Genomic DNA, 23,503 nt, shown 5'->3' with positions numbered 1-23,503 from the left:
AACTCACATTCTAAACACAAACAGCGTACTTCTGAGCATTTCCTTATCATAATAGGTGCTTGTAAGATAAACTATTTCTAAGCATTTTTTTAGCTGGTTTCTTACATTTTATGTTCGGGTAACACCAGAGCATTTCATCTGCATGCCTATGGCAAGCAGGTCAGAAAGGCACGAGTGTGTCTATACCTTCGTTTTGGGAGACGTTGCTAATCTGCAAGTCGGCTTCACCTAACTCCTACATGCATTGGGGGAAGCCAACTTTAGAAAACGCTCAGTTTTGCTGGACTGTATGTTTCTTTTGCATACAATTTAGCGGAACGGTTTTTTTAATCGTTTGATTTTGGTTTGACATAAAACATATTTTCCTGTTCCTCTTCTTTGATGTAACTACTCTGACGAAGTTGAAGGGACAACTCACATTCTAAACACAAACAGCGTACTTCTGAGCATTTCCTTATCATAATAGGTGCTTGAAGCGTACACGAAGAGGGGAGCCAAGTCCTGTAGATCACATAAACAAAATACAGAAGCCGACACTGAAGATTTTTGTTTAAGTTTAATTTGTACTCTGAGGTCCACGCTTCCTCGGGTACCTGAGGAAGCGTGGACCTCAGAGTACAAATTAAACTTAAACAAAAATCTTCAGTGTCGGCTTCTGTATTTTGTTTATATAATAGGTGCTTGTAAGATAGACTGTTTCTAAGCATTTTTTAGCTGGTTTCTTACATTTTATGTTCGGGTAGCACCAGAACACTTCACCTGCACGTGAATGGCAAGCAGTTCAGAAAGACACGAGTGTGTCTACCTTCATTTTGGGGGACGTTGTTAATTTGCAAGTCGGCTTTACCTAACTTCTACGTACATTGGGGGAAGCCAACTTTAGGAAATGCTCAGTCTTGCTGGACTGCATGTTTCTTCTGCATTCAATTTAGCGGAACGGTGTTTTTTTAATCGTTTGATTTTGGTTTGACATAAAACATATTTTCCAGTTCATCTTCTTTGCTGTAACTACTCCGACAAAGTTGAAGGGAAGAGTGTAAGTGCTTCCTTAACTTGATGATCACTACAACAAGCAAAAAATGTGTGCTACACAATGGGGAAGAGGCGGAAAACCAAAATGGATGTTTTTTTCAAGTGAATTCACTTGAGATTCCAGCTCAAGATTTTACCCCCTGAGAGTGTTTGACCGGAAAGGCCGACTATGGTAAGTACATGGATTTTCTCTCCTCTTTTGCAATACGATATAATGCTTTTCTTTTTCTATTGGTAATGATTTTCTTTTGCTATTCTTCGTCATTGCCCCCACTACCACCCTTCCCGGACCACACTCTCCGAGTCTCTTCGTCAGCTGGACTCTCGCCCCTTCTCCCTATCGAAATTGCTTGGTCCCTGGCCTAATCCAGCCCAGCAACGCTCTGCGCTGAAAGCTCTTCTGACATTTCTGGACGCCATCGAACTTCGATCGTTATTGTGAAGGGGCTCGTTATTTTATTCCCCACATTCCCACCAGCAATGGGGTAGAGTATCGCCTGTAGCGATGAACCTCCCCACTCTCCAAAGTAAAAAATAAAGTTGTTGCATGTTCATAGAGAAAGAAACAACAAGTTCACAGTCATTTATGGAAATGCAAATATAAAGAAAAGAAAAAAAATTCGTGCCTCCCGCTTTCAGTGACGACATGCAGGTCTTTGTGATTTAAGGAGTACTTTCCTAGTTCTTCACTGGAAATGAATAGAAATAAACGATTGCGAACAGTTACTTTTTCTTTTATTTAGATACAAGGACAGTGAGATGACAGCCCTTTTAGATAGAGGGATTCCATAGCCAGAGTGATGTCGACCAATTGTCCTGTCAAGAGTGTGAATGTTGCTTGGGCAGCGACGAAGTTTTAACTCACGTTCTAAGCACAAACAGCATACATCTGAGCATTCGTTATCGTAATAGGTCCTTAAACAAAATACAGAAGCCGACACTGAAGATTTTTGTTTAAGTTTAATTTGTACAAGCTTTCGCGTTGAGGTCCACGCTTCCTCAGGTACAAAGTGAAGTGGTGACACACATAAGTATATAGTATAGACATATACACGACTAAACACACTGCTGTACAAAGAAAGGGAAGAGGAAAGGAGATATGGTGCCACATGTCTGTGTACAATGAATAGCTGGGCAGACGGATAAGTGGCCTCTAACCGTTTAAGAACAGTAAAAGGTGTTGTTGTGAACAAAAAGGCTCGCCAACCCAAAACAAAAACGTTTCCCATACTCCTGACCCCCCTTCCGCGAAACTGGGTTGGCGAGCCTTTTTGTTCACAACAACACCTTTTACTGTTCTTAAACGGTTAGAGGTCACTTATCCGTCTGCCCAGCTATTCATTGTACACAGACATGTGGCACCATATCTCCTTTCCACTTCCCTTTCTTTGTACAGCAGTGTGTTTAGTCGTGTATATGTCTATACTATATATACTTATGTGTGTCACCACTTCACTTTGTACCTGAGGAAGCGTGGACCTCCACGCGAAAGCTTGTACAAATTAAACTTAAACAAAAATCTTCATGTCGGCTTCTGTATTTTGTTTATGTGATCTACAGGACTTGACTCCCCTCTTCGTATACGCTTCTAATAGGTCCTTGTAAGATTGACTGTCTCTAAGCATTTTGGCAGCTGGTGTGTGTCATTTCGTCGTCAGGGTAACACCAGAACGCTTCGGTTTACCGTTGTCACCCAAAATGCGTAACGCAAGCAAGTCAGAAAGACACGAATGTACATAAACATATTTGTACAGTTCAACTTCTTTGCTGCAATTGCCTTGATGAAGTTGAAGGGAAGAGGACGGAAGCTTTGTTAGCTCGATGATCACTGCAACAAGGAAAAATGTGTGCCACACAACGAAGAAGAGAACACAGACACATCTATCCATGTCTGTTCACTCACAATGAAATGAGAGGGCTTAGTACAAATGTACATTTTTATTTCCCTGATACACGAGCGTTGATTTTTTTTTTATGCTTCATTGTGCACCAGTCGATGTTTGAAGAGGTCAAGTGTTAGCATGCTGATATAGCCTGTTTAGAAGTGCCAACCTTCAGACTCGGCTTCTTCCATGAAACATAGACTTTCCGCATCAAGCTGCATAGCGTCGATTTCGTCTGCATATGGCAAAAGTTCGTCCACGTGACGTGACCATTCAGCAAGTAAGGCAAAAGGTGATTCCGAGGGAAGCGTACAGGCGCTGCCTAAACTCTGGCATACATTGTTTTTGCAGTTTTCCAAGTAACCCTGTCAGGAGGTTCATCTGGTAGCGCTTGGAACAACACCATGTCCGTCACAATTTTAAAAGATTCCACGAGTGAAGTTTTGCTTACTTGTGTTAACCCACATTCCAATATCTCCTTGTAGGAGTTGTGTTTCAGACGACACACAGGCTGCATCCTAAATTCATGTGTGTAACCTCTTCTGCATCTGCCACACACATCTCTACCTAGCACAGGCTGCTCTTCATCTTCATCATAATTAAAATTCGCAAGAGCGGGATGGGGCGGGGACGGGGGCGGTCTTGTCTATTGATGCTAAATACGCCAGCTAGCGTATCTAGCAATTGTTTCGTTAGATAGGCACTGCTGGATAGGCTACAAACTTTGACTACTCAGTCCATTTTCTCCTCAAAATTTATTTATTTATTTATTTATTTATTTATTTCCATACACCTCAAGGGCCCAGAGGGCATAACATGAGGGGGGCGGGCCCGGCAACATGTACATACTCAAGAACAGGTGTACAAAGGAAAACGAAAAAATAATGGCACAGCGAAGTGACGATGTAATGCAATGCGGAAGTCATGGGGGTCGATGACATTGACAGTGTCCTGAGGTATGTTGTTCCAGTAGATGATAGTATTTGGAACGAATGATTTACTGAAACAAGTGCACTCTTAAAAATGAACTTCACCACATCACACGCTCTTAGTCAACCATCATCCCGAATGACAACGTTCTCGCCCCTGATTTGTTGAAAACGGGAGGCGGAGCCTATTTTGTGCTCATTATGTACGACACAGAATAGGCTCCGGCTCCCGTTTTCAACAAATCAGGCGCGAGAACGTTGTCATTCGGGATGATGGTTGGCTAGGAGCGCAATGTGGTGAAGTTCATTTTTAAGAGTGTGGTGCGAGACCGAATACGGGAAACCTTGTAAGAATGATCGAGTCGAGCTGAAATGCGAGTAGGAGGTAATATGTAATGGGGGCGTAATGAGTTTGAGCGATAAATGTGGTTGAAGAGACAGAGACGAGAAATCCATTCATCTCGGCTTCTCTATCGATAAAGTCACGGACGCGACAAACAGCCATACCACTCAAGTTTCCCGCGCCTATATCCATCGGTACAATTCTCACACCGGCTTAGAGGGGGCGCTCGCGACCCGTCCACGATGTCGCTCCTCACTCGAGAAGACCGTCGAGAGAAAGCAGACGACAGGACGTGCCCTGCAGTAATGAGCAGCACGCGAGGCGGAAAGCGGGCACGTAGGTAGATCACGTTCAGAGACGCCGACCTACATGCAGCACTTCTGCTACTGGATATCACAATCGATTGATAACCCAGGTTGCAACCATTCGCCGTTACGAATTGTAGCGCAACTGAGTTATCCTTCAGCGTACCAGAAGGACTTGTGACACTTGCTAACTTCGTGCTCGCCAGTTCCGGACGTTCCAACAGCGGCCGCTGGATGTTTACGTCTGTCGCAGTCGACTGTACGGACACAAACCGGTTTGTCGGGGACACGTTCCTGTGAAAGCGAACGCCGTCGGGTTCGGGTGAGTAGGTTTTACGCTTTTCGAAAGGGTTAGTGGTGTGATTGTCCGCTGGGAATGCACCCGTTGGTGTCTTTGTGACGGGCTTTGATAAGGCATGCTGTTTGTTGTGTGATAATGAATATTAGTAGCCTTTGTTCTGAGCCGTCGTTTTTGTTTGTTTTCTCTATGTAGCTGTGCATGTATGTAGCTTCCGCTGACCCGCTGTGGACAGCAGAGTACGTCAATTATTCTGTGACCATGAGAGCTGATGGGGAAACGGCTGGGTGGACAAGTTTTATATTCGTGCGGTGCATTATGTGTAAGTGTGAGTGGCGAATGCGATGTAACAACGGTTATTGTTGTCACTAGTTTTGGTTTCATTTCATATCATATCACATCATATTATGGGAAAGCGACGTGAAGTTTGTTGCAGTGCGCATGCGTACGGACGTATTGGACGAACAGATTCTGTACGTGATAAGTAGTATGCGAGTACAGAACTGAAAGCGCAGATTGTCAATACGAAATTTTTCAATGACGCAATGAACTACATTTCCCCAGTCAGAAAGTGGGAAGTCACACACTCTTCAAGGCTCTCGGGCCATAATGCACCGGGCTCTACGCTACTAAACTGATCTTGCATTGAGCATTGATATTCATTGAGCTCCCACGTCCGGAGCCGGGCCATATGTCATCAGTTCCGGATCATATTTCGTCCTGCAAGCAAGATGTGATCCGGATGCTCAGCAAAGCTATTTTGGCCACTGCGGAACCGTTCGTTTTGTTTATAACGGCGAAGTGCTGTCCATCGTCAGAATGGAGCCAACAGGAAGCAATTCGTCTCAAGCGGAGCAGAGGATTGTATCGCGAAACATAACGAAGCAACGGAGATATTATAGGAGCGCAGCATTACGAAACGTAAAAGAAACACATGCCATGTGGCCTTCGGAGCCGTCACTTGAAACCGTTGCATACTTTGCGGGACGCGACAAAAAAGAAAACGAAAAAAGAAAAACATGCGAGCTCAGAGTCTGGAAAGTTACAAGACGATCGAGTATGGTCTCCTAGTTACTAATTACTTAGTTACTAATCAATACAATGGGACCTTTAGAAGAAAGTGAGACAAGAAAGCTTCGATCCCCTGCACTGTGTCAGTTATCCGTTTTGTTACTTTTGAATGCACGGCTGCTGTGTGCAGTTCACCGTACATTGTTCATGTGATGAAGTTAGTGATTGGGGGGGTGTCATCAAAGTAACATCAAGCTTTCCAGAATTATTCGCTGATGTCTCTCGTTGTACAATGACCACGCCATCGGTGAATAATAACTTCCACACAATAAACAGCTATCTAACAAAATGCCTAAATGAGCTGCCAAATGAGATTGTGTTGTGTTACGTTACGCGTTCTGTTGTTGTTGTTGTTGTTGTTGTGCCCAAGGTCATGCTTCGTCGTCATGGATCTTGCCTACATCTTGCCCACTATAATATCGGAAAACGGGGGACTTTCATAGTTTTATCGCTTCCCATGTAACTCAATCCTGCTTTTCGTCTACAGCTGCATGCGCGTATGACTTGGCAGTGGAGCACTAAATGGAACGTATCATTTTAATAACTTTTCTACGAAGATAACGCAAAAGGCAACCACTATCACGGCGTATAGGGGATGGACATGGCTGTGCTTACGAGCTTCAATAAAAACTGGCAGAGTCTTTGGGCATTGTGCAAAACGTGTTTATATTCGATGGCTTCATTTGGCTTCGTAGCTTTATAGGGCAATCGTTGGTGATAAATATTTGTTCACGTGATTGTTGTCACGTGGATCAATAATGCTACGGACAGATCAACGCGGTGGTTGGCTCAAGAGAGCCATCGCTTTAATAGGTTTCCCCGCCTCAGCTGTGGGACATCCCACTACCTCGTCATTACTTATTTGTTGTTGTTGTTCCCCGTTCCCAGGACAGTTGCTTTGCAATTATCCTTACTGGCGCTGTCTGCGGTTGGATTGGATTGGATTGGCAAAAGAAAGAAAAATATGGATAGGTTAGTCCCGACCCAGTCATAACTGGCTACTCCAAAACGCGTTTGTGGGTGAAAAAATAGAGCAAGAAAAAAGAGAAGAATAAACCAACCAACCAACAAACAAACAAAACAGGAAATTGTGTATTGTGTTGAAATTGTGTGTGCATATATTTTTTGCGGATCAAAATTGACTATACTATAACGGGAGGAGGAGAGGGATACGAAAAAAAAGAAAAAAGAAAAGAAAAAGGCGTCCTGTTTGTGTTGTACCTTTTGTGTGTAAAGTAACTTATCCTAGTACTTTGACCATAAACGCCATATGCTATATACAGGGTTAGTCTCGCAAACGTTACACATTTTGATCGCATCTTAAAAATAGGAGACGGGGTTTGTCCAACACCAAACTTTGCAGACTGGTAGCCATTGGTCTGAAGTTTCGTTGGAATTTTTTGTGAGCATTATGGTCCCGTAGAAGAAAAATTAAAAAAACAAGCAAAATCTCACTCTATGCATTTTCCATGGCCTATATCACTCAAAAGCCGCCATTTTCTTCTGTGTGCGCTTCACTTTCATTTCACCGCACACAGGTGGCACCAGCATACAGAACAAGATGATTGGTGCATAACGTCAGAATCTGCATGTCACACCGCTGCAGGCAGCGCTACCTGTGTGAAGTGATGTGACCGTGAAGCAGACACTAGAAAAAATGGCGGTGTTTGTGTGAGATAGGCCATTGAAAATGCATGGGGCGAGATATTGGTTTATTTTCAATTTTCTTTCTACGTGACCATAGCGCTTACAAAAAATTCAAATGAAACTTCAGATAAATGGCTATCAGTCTGCAAAGTTTGGGATGGGCCAAATGTAGTCTTCTATTTTTACAGTGCGGTCGAAATGTGTAACGTTTGCTAGAATAACCCTGTATATATAAATATAAACTCCGTGTCAGATGGCAATTGGATGTCACCAGGGGGTTATACCGTGTCACGGAAACATAAAAAATTGTTCCGCGGGACAGCGTGGCCAAACTTTGATTACGACCAATCGATAGCACGAAACTCCGGCGCCTTAGCCCTTTAGCTACAGAACGAGAACGTTGAACTTCGTCGCACGGAACGAAGGCGAATCATGTTCCCGGCATGGCGGTACACAACCTCCGTGTTACGATGGACTCCAAACGTGCAGCGGCAGTGTAAATTTAACAATGCCTTCTGAAAGAAGGGACCGAAAGAGAAAAGAGAGAAAGATACGAGGAAAGAAAACTCTTCCGTCTTAACTTTATCGAGAGTTCGCTGGTTGATTGAAAACTGAGTCACTTTCGAATCTTTTTTTCACAAAGACCACCAATAAAAAGGATATGCACCGCTGTGGCCATAGACGTGTTGCATTGTAACACACCCGCTGCGTCACTCGGAAACATTAATTTAACGTTAATTTAATTATTTAATTTTATTAATTAAAGTTAATTAATAAAACGTTAATTTCGTACACTCTAAATCTTTTCACACCTTTAAAGGTGTAACAGCGTGCATGGCGCACGCCTTTTTAGGTGTAATTTTGGTAACATCATAATGGAGCACGGTTTTGCACAAATTTTCTTTACTCGAGTGTTCTCTGTCCTCAAAAAATTCAGTCTTGCAACATCTCAACATTGTTCAACAGTATTGTAGACACTTGCCCGTGCTCGATTATCGGTAGCGACGCATATATGCATTAGCTCGTACCTACGATACCCAAGACATCATGAAAGCAAGATCTGCACTGACACTTGATCTTTAGTAATGCTTTCCGAATTTTGTAAAAGATCATCCTGGAGATGCAATGTTACGCAACCAGGTTGAATGTGCATAGCGCACACCCTTAAACTTGTGAAAAAGTTTACAGTGTAGCTAGTTTTCGGCTTCATGCATGGCTTCGAAAGATACATATAATGCTCCACATGCGAAAAAAATAAAAGTATGACACAGTTATCCCTTTGCAGTAAAAAGTGCTACGTTCTAGTCCAAGAGTGGTGGAACGATCAAAAAGCACGATAAAGGTCATCTGAACGGTTTTGCACTCAATCCACGCCCTTCCGTCCTCGCTGCACGTTCACCCGTCTCGCATGGTCGCTTTCCTGCATGCGAACATTAAAAAATAGGCCACATTATAAAAAGCAAGTTTCACTTCGTTCGTCTTCCTGACTGACACGGCATCGTTTTCGGGACAGAAACTGAGTGCAGTGTCCTGCCAGTAACTCGTTAGGTATGCTTCGCGGTTCGTGTCACGGTGAAATGTCAAATAAGTAAAAAGCGATCTATGGAAAGGACAATGCAAAGTTGGTTAAGTTTCCTTTCTAACGCTCAGGCGTGACGTCATCATGCATACTGCAGGATGTCATAGATCGGTACCATTTCTAGAAATTCTTTTCTCGCAGTCCATCATATCAGCATCACAACCCATCAACACCATAACTCATCATTCGACATCAATGGTACGGTACAACTCATCATTCGACATCAACATCAATCGATGATCGGACATTAGCATAATTTCTTTTTGTTTTCTGTGTTAGCGCCGCGAAGCAACTGTGGCTGTGAGCAGCGTACAGATGTGGAGAAACGGAGAGAGCACAGCAGGAAGGAGTGGGGGACAAGGGGGTTAGTACGCGTCCTGGGCCGACTTCGGGGGAACTGTGCCGACATTCGTCCGGAAAGTCTTCGGAAAACCTGATACAGCGCAGCCGGTGGCAGGATTCGAACCCGTGTCACCTCCCACTCTCAGCGTGGAAAACGATAATCTTAACCACTACGCCACGGAAGCTGGTACTATAGCATCACTTCACATCATTCGCCATCATCACCTGCACTGACGGAAGTGGTGCAGTGTGCTCACGACAACGCTTGTGTGAATGCATACCGGTATCTGCCTTGACGTGACCGTCGTGACCGTTATGCTTGCTTTTCCGACACCACCTAGAAGAGAAGGCCTCTCCAATATCCCCTCGCCCTCGCGATACGTCAGCCTACGCGGATGGTTTCCCTCCAATGAAATGCGCGCCGTCTGCTTCGCCGGGACACCGCACCAGCTCCGGTGGCGCAGCGGTAACGCGTGCGCTTGGAGACTGGGAGGTCCGCGGTTCGAATCCGCGGGCCGGCTGTGCCGTCTGGGGTTTTTCCTGGGTTTCCCTCAGATGTGTAATAGGCGTATGCCGGCACAGTTCCCCTGAAGTCGGCCCATGGACGCAGCTATCCTCCCCCCGAGCGGATTCCGCTCGGTCTTCCACTTCACACTTTCCTCTCCTCCTCTCCACCACCTTTCCCTTCCCGAGAAACATGCCGCCTAATCAGGCAGGCAAACCTCTCGGGTTCCTCCCAACGACACTCCTCCTCCTCGGGACACCGCCTTCGCGTAATTGGCCGATCCGAGTAGGATGACGTTACGCGGAGCTGCGCTGGCCTTCTGTCTATATAAGTGTACAGCAAGTCAACGAACCGCAAGTGTCACTTCCATGAAAATTAACCTTCAGCTAACTGACCATGTGGTACGCCGGAAAATTTCCCGACTGTGCCTCTTTCACAAACTCTATTACCACAATGACTCGCTGCGAACTAACCTTATCCGTCCTGCCACATACATCTCCCAATAGGAGATATGCGAAATGAAGCGCCCTCTCTTGCCCGTTAGCGGAAACGCGCTCGCGCCATTTTCGTCGAGGCGATGCTTGGAAAGCATGGCCCCGCTGTTCCGTGTAAACGGTTTGCGTTGCCCCTGAGTACGTTTGACTGAATAGTGGCAGCTGAAAAGGGCTTCTGTTGTCATGCTATGTGTAAGCGCCTCATGTACCACTGCGTTAGTAAAAGTATGTTGTGCAGCAAGGCAGCAGCCGGCAGCATAGTGTAAACGACACTGCGAGCTTTTCGTTCTGCTTAGTAAAGAATCATCTGATTACCACAACTTTTTGTCGTGAAAAGGACTGCGTATGTCGAAACTCTGAAGAACAAAACACAATGTTATTTAGTAATGATGAAGGTGTCACCGCACTGCTGCGCGAAGCTGTACTAACAGAGAGGAATAAAACGACAAAAGTGTGCGTATTCATGTATCGCTGTAACTGAGCACTAGGAAGATGACATGAAGAAAAAACCTGAAATAGTATCCTGTAGTTGAGGCTACTATCGGACCAGACTAAAGCTTAACTAGTAAAGCTTAACATTCTCGATCATTCAGAATTAATACGAGTATGCAGTCACTTTAGAATCAGACATTTGCCGCTCGTTTATGCACCACAGATGCAGATCCTGAGAGGCAGACCCATAATGTGATATGAGTGATCCTGATTTGACTCTTTTTGTAAAGTCACTGAACTTATAGTGAATTATATCATAACCCGCAGGTGAATTGTCAAATGTGATAGATTGGAATATTGTTTTGCATATGTACCTAGTGCGCTCTCTTGACGTACATCCTAACTCCAAATAAGCATGTGCACAATAATTTGCTGTCACTACATGTGTTCTCTACTGTGTTCCAGTTTCTCGTGCACAAGGGAAAGTAAGAAAAGAAATTAGTCGAACCACTAAATAGGCCAGAACGCGAGAATAGGACATCATCTATGAATATTTGCTTTTAAATCTTATTTGTGTTTGTGTGTGCGTTAAGGAAGATCACTTCTTGTAGTTGAACTACGTAGGATAAAACCACTCTTATTACAGGTTTCTGAATCATGGCATTTATGTTGATCAAATATTTATTTATTAAATAACAAATAAACGTTCGTCATGAAGTCACATGCTCGACAAACGGGTCAAATCGTGGCTTAAGGAGAGCAAGCAGCAATGATAGAACCAGATACCTTCCAATATCTAAATCTGAAACTTAATACTATATCGTCTAATTATATATCACAACTACCAAATGCAGCAGCACTACAACCGTGGCGTGGCTACCAGAATCTCAAAACATTAAGGAAGAAATTGCTCGGCACAGTGCGGCAAATGATATGAAAAACTCCTGCATCAAAATATTCCCTTTTATAAGACCAGTATCTCCTTTAATCTTGCCATCACAATATCAGCTAAAACTAAAAAGTGAAGTATTGCAGAAAACAAAGTGAATGCAAATGCCGAACGTCCATGATAAGTGCCGTGTGAGATCTCGCTGAAAATGGAATCGATCGCAAAACTGTAGGACTATTTCTGCTGCTGAGACTAGAGTTCTGAACAGTTTGTCATTCGTACATTCCGCCGAAATGTTCTGTACTTCACCGAGAAGTCGTGCTTCAAAAATTGCGGCCGTGGATTTCTCTTTAGCGGAATCCCCTCAAGCCGCGCTGCAGCTCGTGAGAGATCTGCCTTAGCCATGGCGGTCGGGAGCGGCGCACTCGGCAGATGGCGCTATTTCGCATATCTCCTATTCGCCAATTCCTTTGTTCCCCGTACAAGCCAGGATTGGAACCACCTTCCTGGTTGTGTCACATCGATTTCATCCATTAATCTATTTAAAACCGCTGTACGTGATTATGTCACCCAAGTGTGAAATTTCCCAACACAGCAAGTTCTTATTACTATCATGCTGTTGTTGTTGTTGTAACCTTTTTGCAATCCACTCCACTCTGTAACGCTTCTTGCCCTGAGGGTAAATAAATAAATAAAATGAATAAATAAGTGGTGTTGGCTAGCCCCAGCTAGGTTAAATTCCTTGGCAAAGCGGAGCTTGCTCCGGCATGCAACTACAACGTCACGTTCACAGCAGCGTGCTAGCACCTGGGTTAGTGTCTTGCTAAGGAATTATTGATGTTCCAAGGTGAAGCAAATTTTTCTGGAGAGACTCCTCTTTACTACGGTTGTTCCGAGTGAGGCGTCGTGTTAGAGGACAACCGTTAGGAGAGCATCTGGAATTCGTTGGGCAACCGCAGTCCCTCGCACCCCCTGATATGGGCTTGAAAGGGGAGTGATAAGAATAGAGAGAGCACGCAAATATATTCGTACTAAGGATAGAAATACTCGTAAAAGGAATGCTTTAGATATGGTTCGCCCTGCTATGTCGGGTAATATTGCTATGCGTCATGAAGCAGGGTCGTGGCCATAATAATAATACGTCATAAACCGTTCGTGCTATAGGCACCAATAAATACGGAGCCGAATAACACATATAAAACGGATATACGCACAGACAAGCTAGTCGTGGTGCTCAAGCTCTGGATCTCCTCATCACGGGGAGCCCAATAACTTTCTCGCGAACAGCAGTGATATATAAAGTCATCCTGGCATCCATGATGAAGACCGAGAGACCCCCTTGTTTCATCATCCTATATAGTGTTCCGATAATCCGTTTCCGCGAGACTTACGACAGAAAATAATCAGTGATATATATGCTCGTATATATAATCTCCAGTATTCAGCGTGGTTAAAAAAAACTTCTCCCAGTAAGAGTTTGTTATTAATTACAGGTATTGCGTTGTCGTCTATTATGTCAACGTGTGCACATATATTTTGTGTAGTGTGTGATTTGATTCGCTATATTTTTTTGCGTATATACTTGCTCTTGAAGGAAAGATAAAAAAATATTGCGATTGCTTTTGAGTGTTATACAAATCGTTCAGCTGCACCAGACGGGCTTTTTGCTTTTTTCAGGTGCGGCGTAACCCTTTTAATTCTTCATATATAACCCTGTTATCATGTCACACGCAACATCTTTGTATTACTCCAGTATATTAATTCTTCTTGTCGCCCAGGACTTTCTTGACTAGAGTTGTTTGTCCGAATAACGCTTCCTTGTGTGTGTCGTCTTTGTCGCTCCTCTGAGCAGAACAATACGGGTCCGGTTCCGATACGAGAGTGCTGCTTCTGCGGCGCTGTCGGCCTGCTCGTTCCCCACGACACCGCAATGGGCTGGAACCCACTGGAGAACTAGCCTGTGGCCTGCGGCGTAGATAGTGTGGTAAGCCATTAACACGTCTGTGCCTCCGCATGTGCCTCGATGTGGCCTTTACAGCTCAGTGGCGTTACCGCTTGAGACAAATTGATTCTCCCACCTGCTGCCACTGTGGTGCTCTTGAGGATCTGGAGCACGTTCTTCTTCATTGCCCTCACTACGAACCTTCCCGAACCACACTCTCCGAGTCTCTTCGTCAGCTGGACTCTCGCCCTTTCTCCCTACCGAAATTGCTTGGTCTCTGGCCCAATCCAGCCCAGCAACGCTCTGCGCTCAAAGCTCTTCTGACATTTCTGGACACCATCGGACTTCGCTCGTTATTGTGAAGGGGCTCGTTATTTTATTTCCCCCATTCCACCCAGCAATGGGGTAGAGTATCGCCTGTTGCGATGAAACTCCCCACTCTCCAAGACCGAAAATAAAGTTGTTGTTGTTGTCTTTGTCGCTCCGCGTTCTCAGTCATGATCAGTGTATTAAAACCTTGATTAGACCAAATTCAGCGAGCTCGCAATGACTATCGCATCAGCTGAAACTTCCTCATACTCAACAAAATATCCAGAAACAGCACGCTTTTGCATTGCTCCTATACAGTACGCTTGCAGTACATTTCGCTACGCAGTACCACAGTACGCTTGCAGTTGTGAGATATGTGGCAGTCGACGAAATCGGTAAATTCACGCATTTAAGGCGGAACAAATACGTAGAAGTGAGGAATTCACGAACACACGCAGAGCAAAAACTGTTCACGGTAATGTAGGTCCCCGCGCGTCTATACCGTTTCAGGGGAATAACCGGCACTGCATCGACATGGTCGTTGTAACGTCCATCAGGAAGTTATTTCCATGGCTGATGCCGAGTATGTGTAATGCGGGCCTTAGAACGTGATCCGGCTGTGCGATGAACCCCGTGCGCTTTGCTTCCACACGCAGAGCGCATGTGGCCCAAGGTGCGCCGCGCGCAAGTTCAGCGACATTTACCTCGCGGAACTAGCACTCGGGGTATCCATTCCCTAAGTACCTATCGGACGGCGCATTTCAATTGCGGGTGAGCTGAACGCCTTCAAACACGCTTCAAACAGGACTTCACCACATAGCACGCTGAAAGCAGACGATTGCACGGTGTGATATCGCTTGCGTATACAGTGAACCCTCGTTAATATGACCCCCGATAATCTGACATACGCGCTTTACGACCATGCTCCTGGGGAACAATGCAGTGAAACCTCTGGAAATCCCCCCCGTTAATATGACAATTCCGCATTATGACCAAAATTTTCGGGAACGACCATGGTCATAATAACGAGGGTTCACTGTATGTGATTTGCGGAAACCGTTGGGCGTGCGCCCCCTTGTGGCAAATAACATCACTGCATAAGTGCCACAAAAAGGCGTCTGCTTTCTATTTTCGACAAGTCAGGCGAGAGAGCGATGTCATTCGAGATAATATTGTTGGCTACACCCTTAAAAATGAACTTCACCGCATAGCACGCTCCTAGCCAACCATCATCTTGAATGACATCGTTATCTGCCCTGATTTGTTGAAAACGAGAGGCGTACGCCTTTTTTGTGACACTTATGCAGTCCATACGTACGCCTCCCGTTTTCAACAAACCGGGGAAGAGAATGATATAATTCAAGATGGTGGTTGGCTAGGAGCGCGCTATGCGGTGATGTATATTTTCAAGAGTGCAACCAAAACCGTTCCACGCAGTAATGTTACAAGGTGGCCAATCCTGTTCTCTGTGCCATTGCAGCTATTGCGCTACTGTTTTTAATTGCCACTATTTATTTCCCGTTTGAAATCGAAAGCTAAGAGTTAGTCTGGATATCAGTTAGTCTGGTTATAATAAGCACGTGATGGACTTGGGTCCATGCAACGCAGTGAAACTATCAAACACATTTTCCATCGAGCTACGCTGTCCGCTGTTGAGAATAGCTTTTCTTGATTTTTGGAAAACATCCAACCTTCGTATAACTCCACTGTGAACATCTTCGATCTAGCACAACGATTCCGTCCACCTTCGAAAAAAAAAAAGAAAAGATAAGAAAAAAATCACTTATAGTCTCATCAGTTAGACGCGTTCGTTTTAAGCTCAGCATTCAACTCGTCACTTTGACCGTATGTCGTCAGGCTCTATTAAAGCAAGTCCTGCTCCGGCACTAAACCGCCAAAGATGCTGCACACCGCCCTATCAGTCATCTCATGTGCCTTTGAGAATGAACTCATATAGCACTCATATAGCAGCGCAACGTTTTATCTTTTATCGTTATTTATCGTATCTGTTATCGTTATATCGTTTTTTTTTCTGTACGTTTGCAGGATCGTCGCTTTCACTAATTTAGTAATAAACGACGAACGCGCCCTCTAACGAAACCACACGTACTCCTGCGGCAGCAAAGATAAAACAGGGACCCGTCTACCACCATGCATAACAAAGCAGAGGCACAGGTAACAGTCTCGTGAAAAATATCGACGTCCCCCGGTATGACGGTCTCCGACTCCCGATAAGCTATATCTTTCAAGTTTCTATTCCTGGAACCGAAATGGAATTCGCCCACTGCTTCAGTCAAGTGCATGAAAAAAAAGAAAAAAAAAGAAAAAACTGCTGTAGTCGACGGGCATTATCGGAGTGCATTTTGGCGGGCTTCCTAATGCAATAAGCGCAACTGCGTTACCCATGTATGTACTTTCCTGCTTGTGTACTGACAACGTATCATGTTCCGTTTCTCTTGCAAGCCATGCAGTCGCTGGACGGAGAATGCAGCGAGCTCGACACTTCATTACTTAGTTTAGGTGATTCGCCTGTAAATCCAGCTCCCAATTTTTGTTATTGAACGCCTATCACGAGCTTTGAATGTAATTCAGTAATATGTGTACATGCACATTGTTTGTATTCGACTCTCGGATTCCTTCATTTTCTTCGTTCTGTACTCGAAAAACAGACCTGACCGAAGTAGATTTACGTGCAATATTTATGCTGCCAAAAATAGGAATGCACAGCCAGGACTCGGCATGGCTGCTCATTCACGTCAAGCAAAAAACGCGTTCAAGCCCTGTTTGATTAAGGAAATGAAAGACTTTCAAAGGTTACTGGGTTCCATGCACGAGCTCCGGCTCCCGCTTCTTTCTCTACCCCGTAACAATATAAATTATATATATTATATACATATTATAAATTATATTATGATATGAATTATAAATTATATATAACAATATATATATATTCTTATCATCTCAATAGATCATCTCTGCGTGTGAGCGCACGGGTATAGAGAAAAACGATACAGAATTTTAGCAAACTCATTCGCAGGTAGCGAATAAGAAAAGAAGGAAAGGTTAAAAGCATCGAACGTTTATAAACTGAGACTTCCTTTTCTGCATGTTCGATGTCTATGTATTCGATGTCCCCACCAGCACTAGGGGTGTCTTGGGATTTGAAGGGAATCGATGGTATCCTCCGTGTAAGCCGAAACTGGACGACATTCCTGCATCAAAGTACACTCTTAAAAATGAACTTCACCACATAGCACGCTTCTAGCCAACCATCATCTCGAATGATATCTTTATCTGCCCTGATTTGTTGAAAACGAGAGGCGTACGCCTTTTTTTGACACTTATGCTGTTCATAATTGTCACAGAAATGGCGTACGCCTCCCGTTTTCAACAAATAAGGGCAGATAACGATATCATTCGAGATGATGGTTGGCTTGGAGCGTGCTATGCGGTGAAGTTCATTTTTAAGAGTGTAAATCAGCACTGCTTCCAAGTATATACAAATGTCTAGAACTCGGTGTCTATGAGTTAACGACCCAGCGCTAACGCAACCCGATCGATTGATTGGCACTTGTCTCTGTCATCAGACGTTTTCCCATACTATATTACTACGCAGGCCTTCATCCGAGAATAGTTCGCATACTTCAGGTACAGAAAATTGAAGGGAAGAAATACGGTTATTCAAATGCCATCCTATCGTAAATGGGCTCTAGCCACGCAACGATTTCAAAGGGTATAGAAGCGAAAAGAAATGAAGCCATATAATAAAAGATGCACTAAATTATCCCATCGCTCTGATCTCAAGGGTGGAGCTTTTATTGATGGCTCTCTCACAATGTTTAAACGACCAGAAAGAAGGAGGAGAATGGAAGTGACGATTTTGCGCCAGGGACTTCTATTTTTAGAACGTTGCTTACCTCTTCTTCGTGTATTTTTTTTTTCTTTCCTTCTGCGTCTCCTTTTTTTACCTGCGTGATTTGTGTAGATCTAATTTCTTTCTCTCTCTTAATGAAACACCTGCGTGTACACAAAATGACAGCGCCACCCAGAAGGGCATAAATAATTTGCCCAAGACACAATTATTGCAGGCATGATTAGTGCGGGCCTTGTCAACGCCACTTATGTACAGAAGGCCAGCTTAATACCTCCTCTCACTCCTTCATCACATGGGACATGTAAAGCCGTCGCGGACGATTTCAGACACAGGCTTTCTGTAGCTACGAGTGGCTCCCCCATGCGTCTCATGGTGGTTCGCCCCCATAGCTATGGCCGCCAAAAGGACGGTCTTGATTGGCGGACTCTTAACGACTATAATAATAATTCAGAGTAGACCTACACGCAAGGTGAGTCTCTCAACACGAGTGTGTCTGCATGCTGTAGTGCTGCAGGGTAGGGCTGCGGATAATGCGCTATGCAAGCAGGTCAGCTATCTGTGCAGCTCCTCCGTTTTCCACTCTCCGCTATTGTCCGTGGAGCGACTTCATTGGTCCCTCAAGGTTACGAGGCGCACGTGGTTCCTTTTGTGGGCCTATGCGGATAACTATGCCGGTCTATACGCATACCCCTTTATTGCTGCTTTGTGAGCGGACATACACTGTGTCACGTGGTTTCTCCAAACTTTGTACTCTACCTTGCGCAGAGGCAATCTGTTATAGCATATCTATCCACCACCACCAGGGGTTGCGCCGGAACTCTCCGACGCACGGCGCTGGAAGCAACGTTTACCTCCCCCACATTGCTACCGTACACGGCGGACCGAAATAACGACTGTGTCACGTCCCGTCCAGGAAGGACCGCTCAGTATTTGCAGCACAGAAGTCACGTGAGAATGACCAAACGTACCACGCAAGGACAGCGCTACATAGGTAAAGAAAGCCTGATCGCTTGAACTGCGTGACATAGTCATTCTTAAGTGATCAGGCTTGTTTACCTTTGTGGCGTTGACCTTGGGCCGTGCGCTTTGCCATTCTCACGTGACTTCTGTGCTGCAAATACTGAACCGTCCTTTCTGGACGAGGCAGGGTCGATGCCGACACCGACGATACCCTTCCTCGTTGCATGGGGCCGCTGGAAGACAGAACTGGTAGGCGCAGGTCATCGTACACTAGGACATAGGTTTTGTGGGTCGGACCTAACATAATACAATGCGCTTTGTATTCGACATATCAAATGTTTCTTTGTCACGTCTTTTTTTTTTTTTTGTCAGCATGTCACTTGAATAAGGAAGGTAACATGCGTGCAACGTGCGCGTGCAGCGCTACACAAAAGGGCAGATACCCTTATGTTGTACACTCGGAAGAATCGAGGGAAATCAATCAAGACATATAGGGGAAAGAAGGGAGTTTACAATTCTTTGCGAGGAATGAACTATGGGAAGAGTGTGACAAGATAAGATGTGAGGGGTTGAGGGTGAGGAGAATAATAAGAATGAGGAGAGAAGAAATACAGAACCAAGGAGTAGGGTGGCACGAGATGACGAGGGAGTATGCGTCTAGGCGCACAAGGTGAAAAAAAAAACGAGGAAGGGTCAGAACAAAAGCAGAGATATAAACGATGATAGAAGGTAAATGGGAATGGCTACTCAGCGAGGAAGAACGGCAAGATGAATGTTGCCCTAGACTACAGTGCACTGTCTAGGTCGTGGACACCCCATAGCACCGTCATCACATATTTATTGTAGTTTGCTAGGATGTAGAGCTCAGGAACTGCCTGAGGGTGGCACGTTGTCGGGTAATCGAAGGTGGTAGCAAACAACTCATCTCGCGGGGTAGATGCCGACCTGCTGCCAGAAAGAAGGACGGGCAGACTCTCTGTGCAAACATTTCGCCCAGCACACCATTATAGGGACCTTTAGCTTGAGTGGCACGTCAAGAATGATGCGACACGAAGCGACATTTTGGCGTGCGGAGTGCGATACGGGAAGTCAGCCGGTGAAGGCGATCGAAGAGGAAGCAAGGAACGAACGGGAGGGAATATGCACGCTGGAGTGGTCTCCCTCTGGATGTCATAAGCTTGCAGGTTTCTTCGCCAACACATGCCGCGGAACTAAGGAAATGTGTCTGCTTTCAGATATGAGGGCCCGAATTCTATTCTCCTGGATCCTAGCCTGGGTCCAGCTGAGACATGCAACGTCCTTCTCCATTGAGGTTTGGTGTGACGCAAAGGACGCACGGACGACTACGACGCGCGTGGTAATGGGGAAGCTCAGAGCCAGTGCCAATACCACTGTGGACCAATTCTTCAAAGATCACAAGGAGAAGATTCACGACAACTGCTTAAAACATTGTTGTAATTTAGGTGAGTACACAAACAGTTTGTTCCTATGGGATATCACGGTTCCTTTACCTCAGAAACGCGTTTCAAGGGGCTGTCATCATACCACCTTTTGAGTGCCATGTAACACGTTTACACTGAATTTCCTCTACTTTGACTCATTACAATAATGACAACACCCGTGTGATGACCCCTTCTGATTATTGGCAAAAAGAAGAAAATCTCGTCGATCATTTCGTAGCGTGTCTGACTACTGATCCCAAGGTTGCGGGTTCGAACCCTGCCGACGCGCCAGTAAAGGTTCGTTCCCACTGCCGGGCGCCCGCTCACGTTGCTTGAAACGGCGACCCGCGAACGGCAAGAGTGTCCACACTCAAGGCACCCGACGGTCACGGAAATCTCGAGGTATCTCGGCGAGAGCAAGGCTTGCGCCACTTCCGCATCCGCTCCATTTCACGATTCGCCATGACGCGCGGTGTTCAAACAACAGCAAAAGCGGCAACACCAGCTCGCGTGGCTCAGTGGTTAGCGCGCTGACCATGTCACGTCGAGGCTGGGAGGTACTTGCGTTCGAATCCTGGTGCCGGCTGTGCTGTTTGGAGTTTTCCCTGGGTTTTCCTTAAACAGTTTCAGATGTATGTCGGTACAGTTCCCTTAGAAGTCGGCCCAGGACGCACATTCCCCAAGGGCGTTAGTCGTGACGTTGCCCTCCCCTGTGAGACAGAAAAGGGCGAGCCCTTTCACAAAAACCACCACTACCACCACCACCACCACCACCACCACCAAAAGCGGTGAATTTCCACACCACGTGGGGAATGTGGAGGTAAACAAACGCCGTGTCTTCTTCTTCTTCGCCACGATTGGTTGGTCATCAACCGTCCGCCGGTATGTGTAGTCGCGCAAGGAGCGACTGCTTAAATGGCGCCAGAGAACGGGCTCCCAAGTGACGTTCTTGCCGTTGTGGGCGCCGTACCGGGCTGCGGCTTTGCAGTGGGAACGAGCCTTAACTCCGCGACCAGGTACAAGTTACTTAGACATATCGTCTTGCGCGAGGGACGTTACATACGATGTGCTGAGCTTTCGGGGACTGTTAATGGACCCCGATGTGGGCAAAGTGAATCCTCACACCGACCACTGTGGCGTCGCTCGTGATCGTAGTTGACGTAAAACCACGAATTACCAACCTTGCGGGATGTCTTATGTAGGTCTTTATTGCGACATTCGCTAACGAGATAAGCCGTTGGGTCAGTGCAATCATTTCTTACACACGGGACATGTCCCTCGTCCCTCTTCTTGCTCCCACCGTTGGACTCCAGTCCAGTTCCGTTCTGAGCCATTTCACTATGTTTTTCAGGTACCTGCCTTGTGGGAACTGTTAAGGAATCTGGAAACACCACAGCGTGCCTTGTGTATGGTTCGTACGTTAAAGATCTCTGCACCTTTACAAAAACAGCAGGTGAGACGATCTGTCACAGAAACACAATTGCTATGCCACTTGCGGCGACTCTACTGGGTTCATCTTCGCTCGCTGAAGTCGCTTCTACTACTGCTAGTGCCTTCACGAGAAGTATGAACACAACATCTAAACCCGAGACCACACGTTCCAGCAGTACGACAAAACCAACGACAACAGAATCCGCAACGACATCTGAACATACAACTATGAGGATAGACCTCACCCGCGACGAGGCGTGGCATCACTTATTGAAGTTACTAAAGTCTTCTGTAAAACCGAGGAAAGGGGTGCAATTTAATGCGAACAGTATAGCAGGATCTATGACTACAGTATCAAAGGATGCTGTTTACAAGAAAACAATGCTGACGAAACCACAAAGCCTAATACATGAGCATCCAGCTTCCGTTGTTGCATCCACCCCAGCTACCACAGAAGAGACAACTTACACAGAAGCAAATTTGCAAGAAGAAGCAAGTTCTACTACCACAGTAAGGTCAACAATTACAGCAACATCTGCAGTGGACCTTACGACTACAAACAGAGCAACTGTCACTACAACTCCAGTGACAACAACAAGCACAGCAACAACTGAAAGTCCTACAACTACCACAAGTTCAACAATCACGTCAAGATCAACAGACACTACAACGCCAGTGACAACCACAAGCCCATCAGTAACAACTGAAAATCCAGCGACTACCAGGAGCCCAACAACTGCATCAAGACCAACAGTCACCACAACCTCAAAGACGACTACAAGACCAGCAAGAACTGAAGATCCATCAACTACCAGAAACCCAACAACTGCATCAAGACCTACAGTCACCACGACCCCAGCGACGACTACAAGCCGAGGAACAACTGAAAGTCCAACACATCCAACAAGTGCAAGGCAAATGACAACAACAAGCTCCCCTACTACAGCTCCAATGACGACAACCTCAACAACTGTATTCCTTGCTACACAGACGGCTACATCGGCGCCACCCTTGTGGGAGACTATGCTTACCCGGTCGAACCATTCAAGCACTGCAGAAACTCCTGCTACATCTACTGCAATACCTCAGTCCCCACGTATCAAAATTCAAGAGTCATCCACCTCAAGTGCTGTGAAGGACACGGCTCCAGTACGTGTCCACGCTCACACAACGTTTGTCGTCGAAGTTGACCATAATGAGGAGTCAGCGCCTATGGGTCTGATCGTTGGGCTGAGCTTAGGCCTGGTGTTTATTTTCATTGTCCTGGGAGTTGTCGGTCGACAGATCCTGGAGTTGTGGCAGAGGAGACACTATTCACGTATGGATTTTTTGGTGGACGGCATGTATCATTGAGGTAGACGCTTCAGTGGCATCGCGTTTCTTGTGCCTTAGAATTTGTGCTTCATATTGGAGTCACTATAAACAAAACTGCAATGTGAGCCATCTGACTGGTTCAAACATGTGAGCAGCAGCGGGACTAGTAAACTCGCTTGTGATCTTCCAGTGATTAAATTATAGTCACAAAAATGAGAGTGTTATGTAAATAGATAGGGCTTCCATAACTCGTACAGCTTCTTTTATACCTAAGTCACAATATGAAATGGAACAAACGTCTGGACTGCGACTTGCAGGTAGATTTTACTGGAAGCTTTGTATATAATAGTAACTTTATTCCACGAAAAGTCAAGTACTTAACTGACAATAGGCCTTTATAAACAGCTGATAGCCTACGCAAAGTTATTGAATAAATTATTCTGTTGAAGTCTCATGCTCTTCCGTGGTTTAAGAAATATACA

General features: G+C 45.3%; 1 protein-coding gene across 1 annotated transcript; it reads left to right on the top strand.

Moving 5' to 3' along the window:
- Positions 1-4,463: 4,463 nt before the first annotated feature.
- Positions 4,464-23,469, top strand: LOC135401437 (mucin-5AC-like). Its single transcript, XM_064633852.1, has 3 exons — positions 4,464-4,814; positions 20,070-20,297; positions 21,628-23,469. The coding sequence occupies exons 2-3, from the start codon at positions 20,072-20,074 to the stop codon at positions 23,058-23,060; spliced, it is 1,659 nt and encodes a 552-aa protein (XP_064489922.1). The 5' UTR covers positions 4,464-4,814; positions 20,070-20,071; the 3' UTR covers positions 23,061-23,469.
- The last annotated feature ends 34 nt before the right edge of the window (positions 23,470-23,503 follow it).

This window comes from Ornithodoros turicata, chromosome 7 (genome assembly GCF_037126465.1).
Source record: "Ornithodoros turicata isolate Travis chromosome 7, ASM3712646v1, whole genome shotgun sequence".
NCBI classification, from domain to species: Eukaryota; Metazoa; Arthropoda; class Arachnida; order Ixodida; family Argasidae; genus Ornithodoros; species Ornithodoros turicata.
This window is presented reverse-complemented; position numbering and strand designations above follow the sequence as displayed.

Excerpts from the sequence above, each read along its gene's own strand:
- LOC135401437 (XM_064633852.1), top strand. The coding sequence starts at position 20,072 with ATGAGGGCCCGAATTCTATTCTCCTGGATCCTAGCCTGGGTCCAGCTG. Across the intron at positions 20,298-21,627 it reads AAAACATTGTTGTAATTTAG|GTACCTGCCTTGTGGGAACT; the intron begins GTGAGTACACAA and ends TATGTTTTTCAG.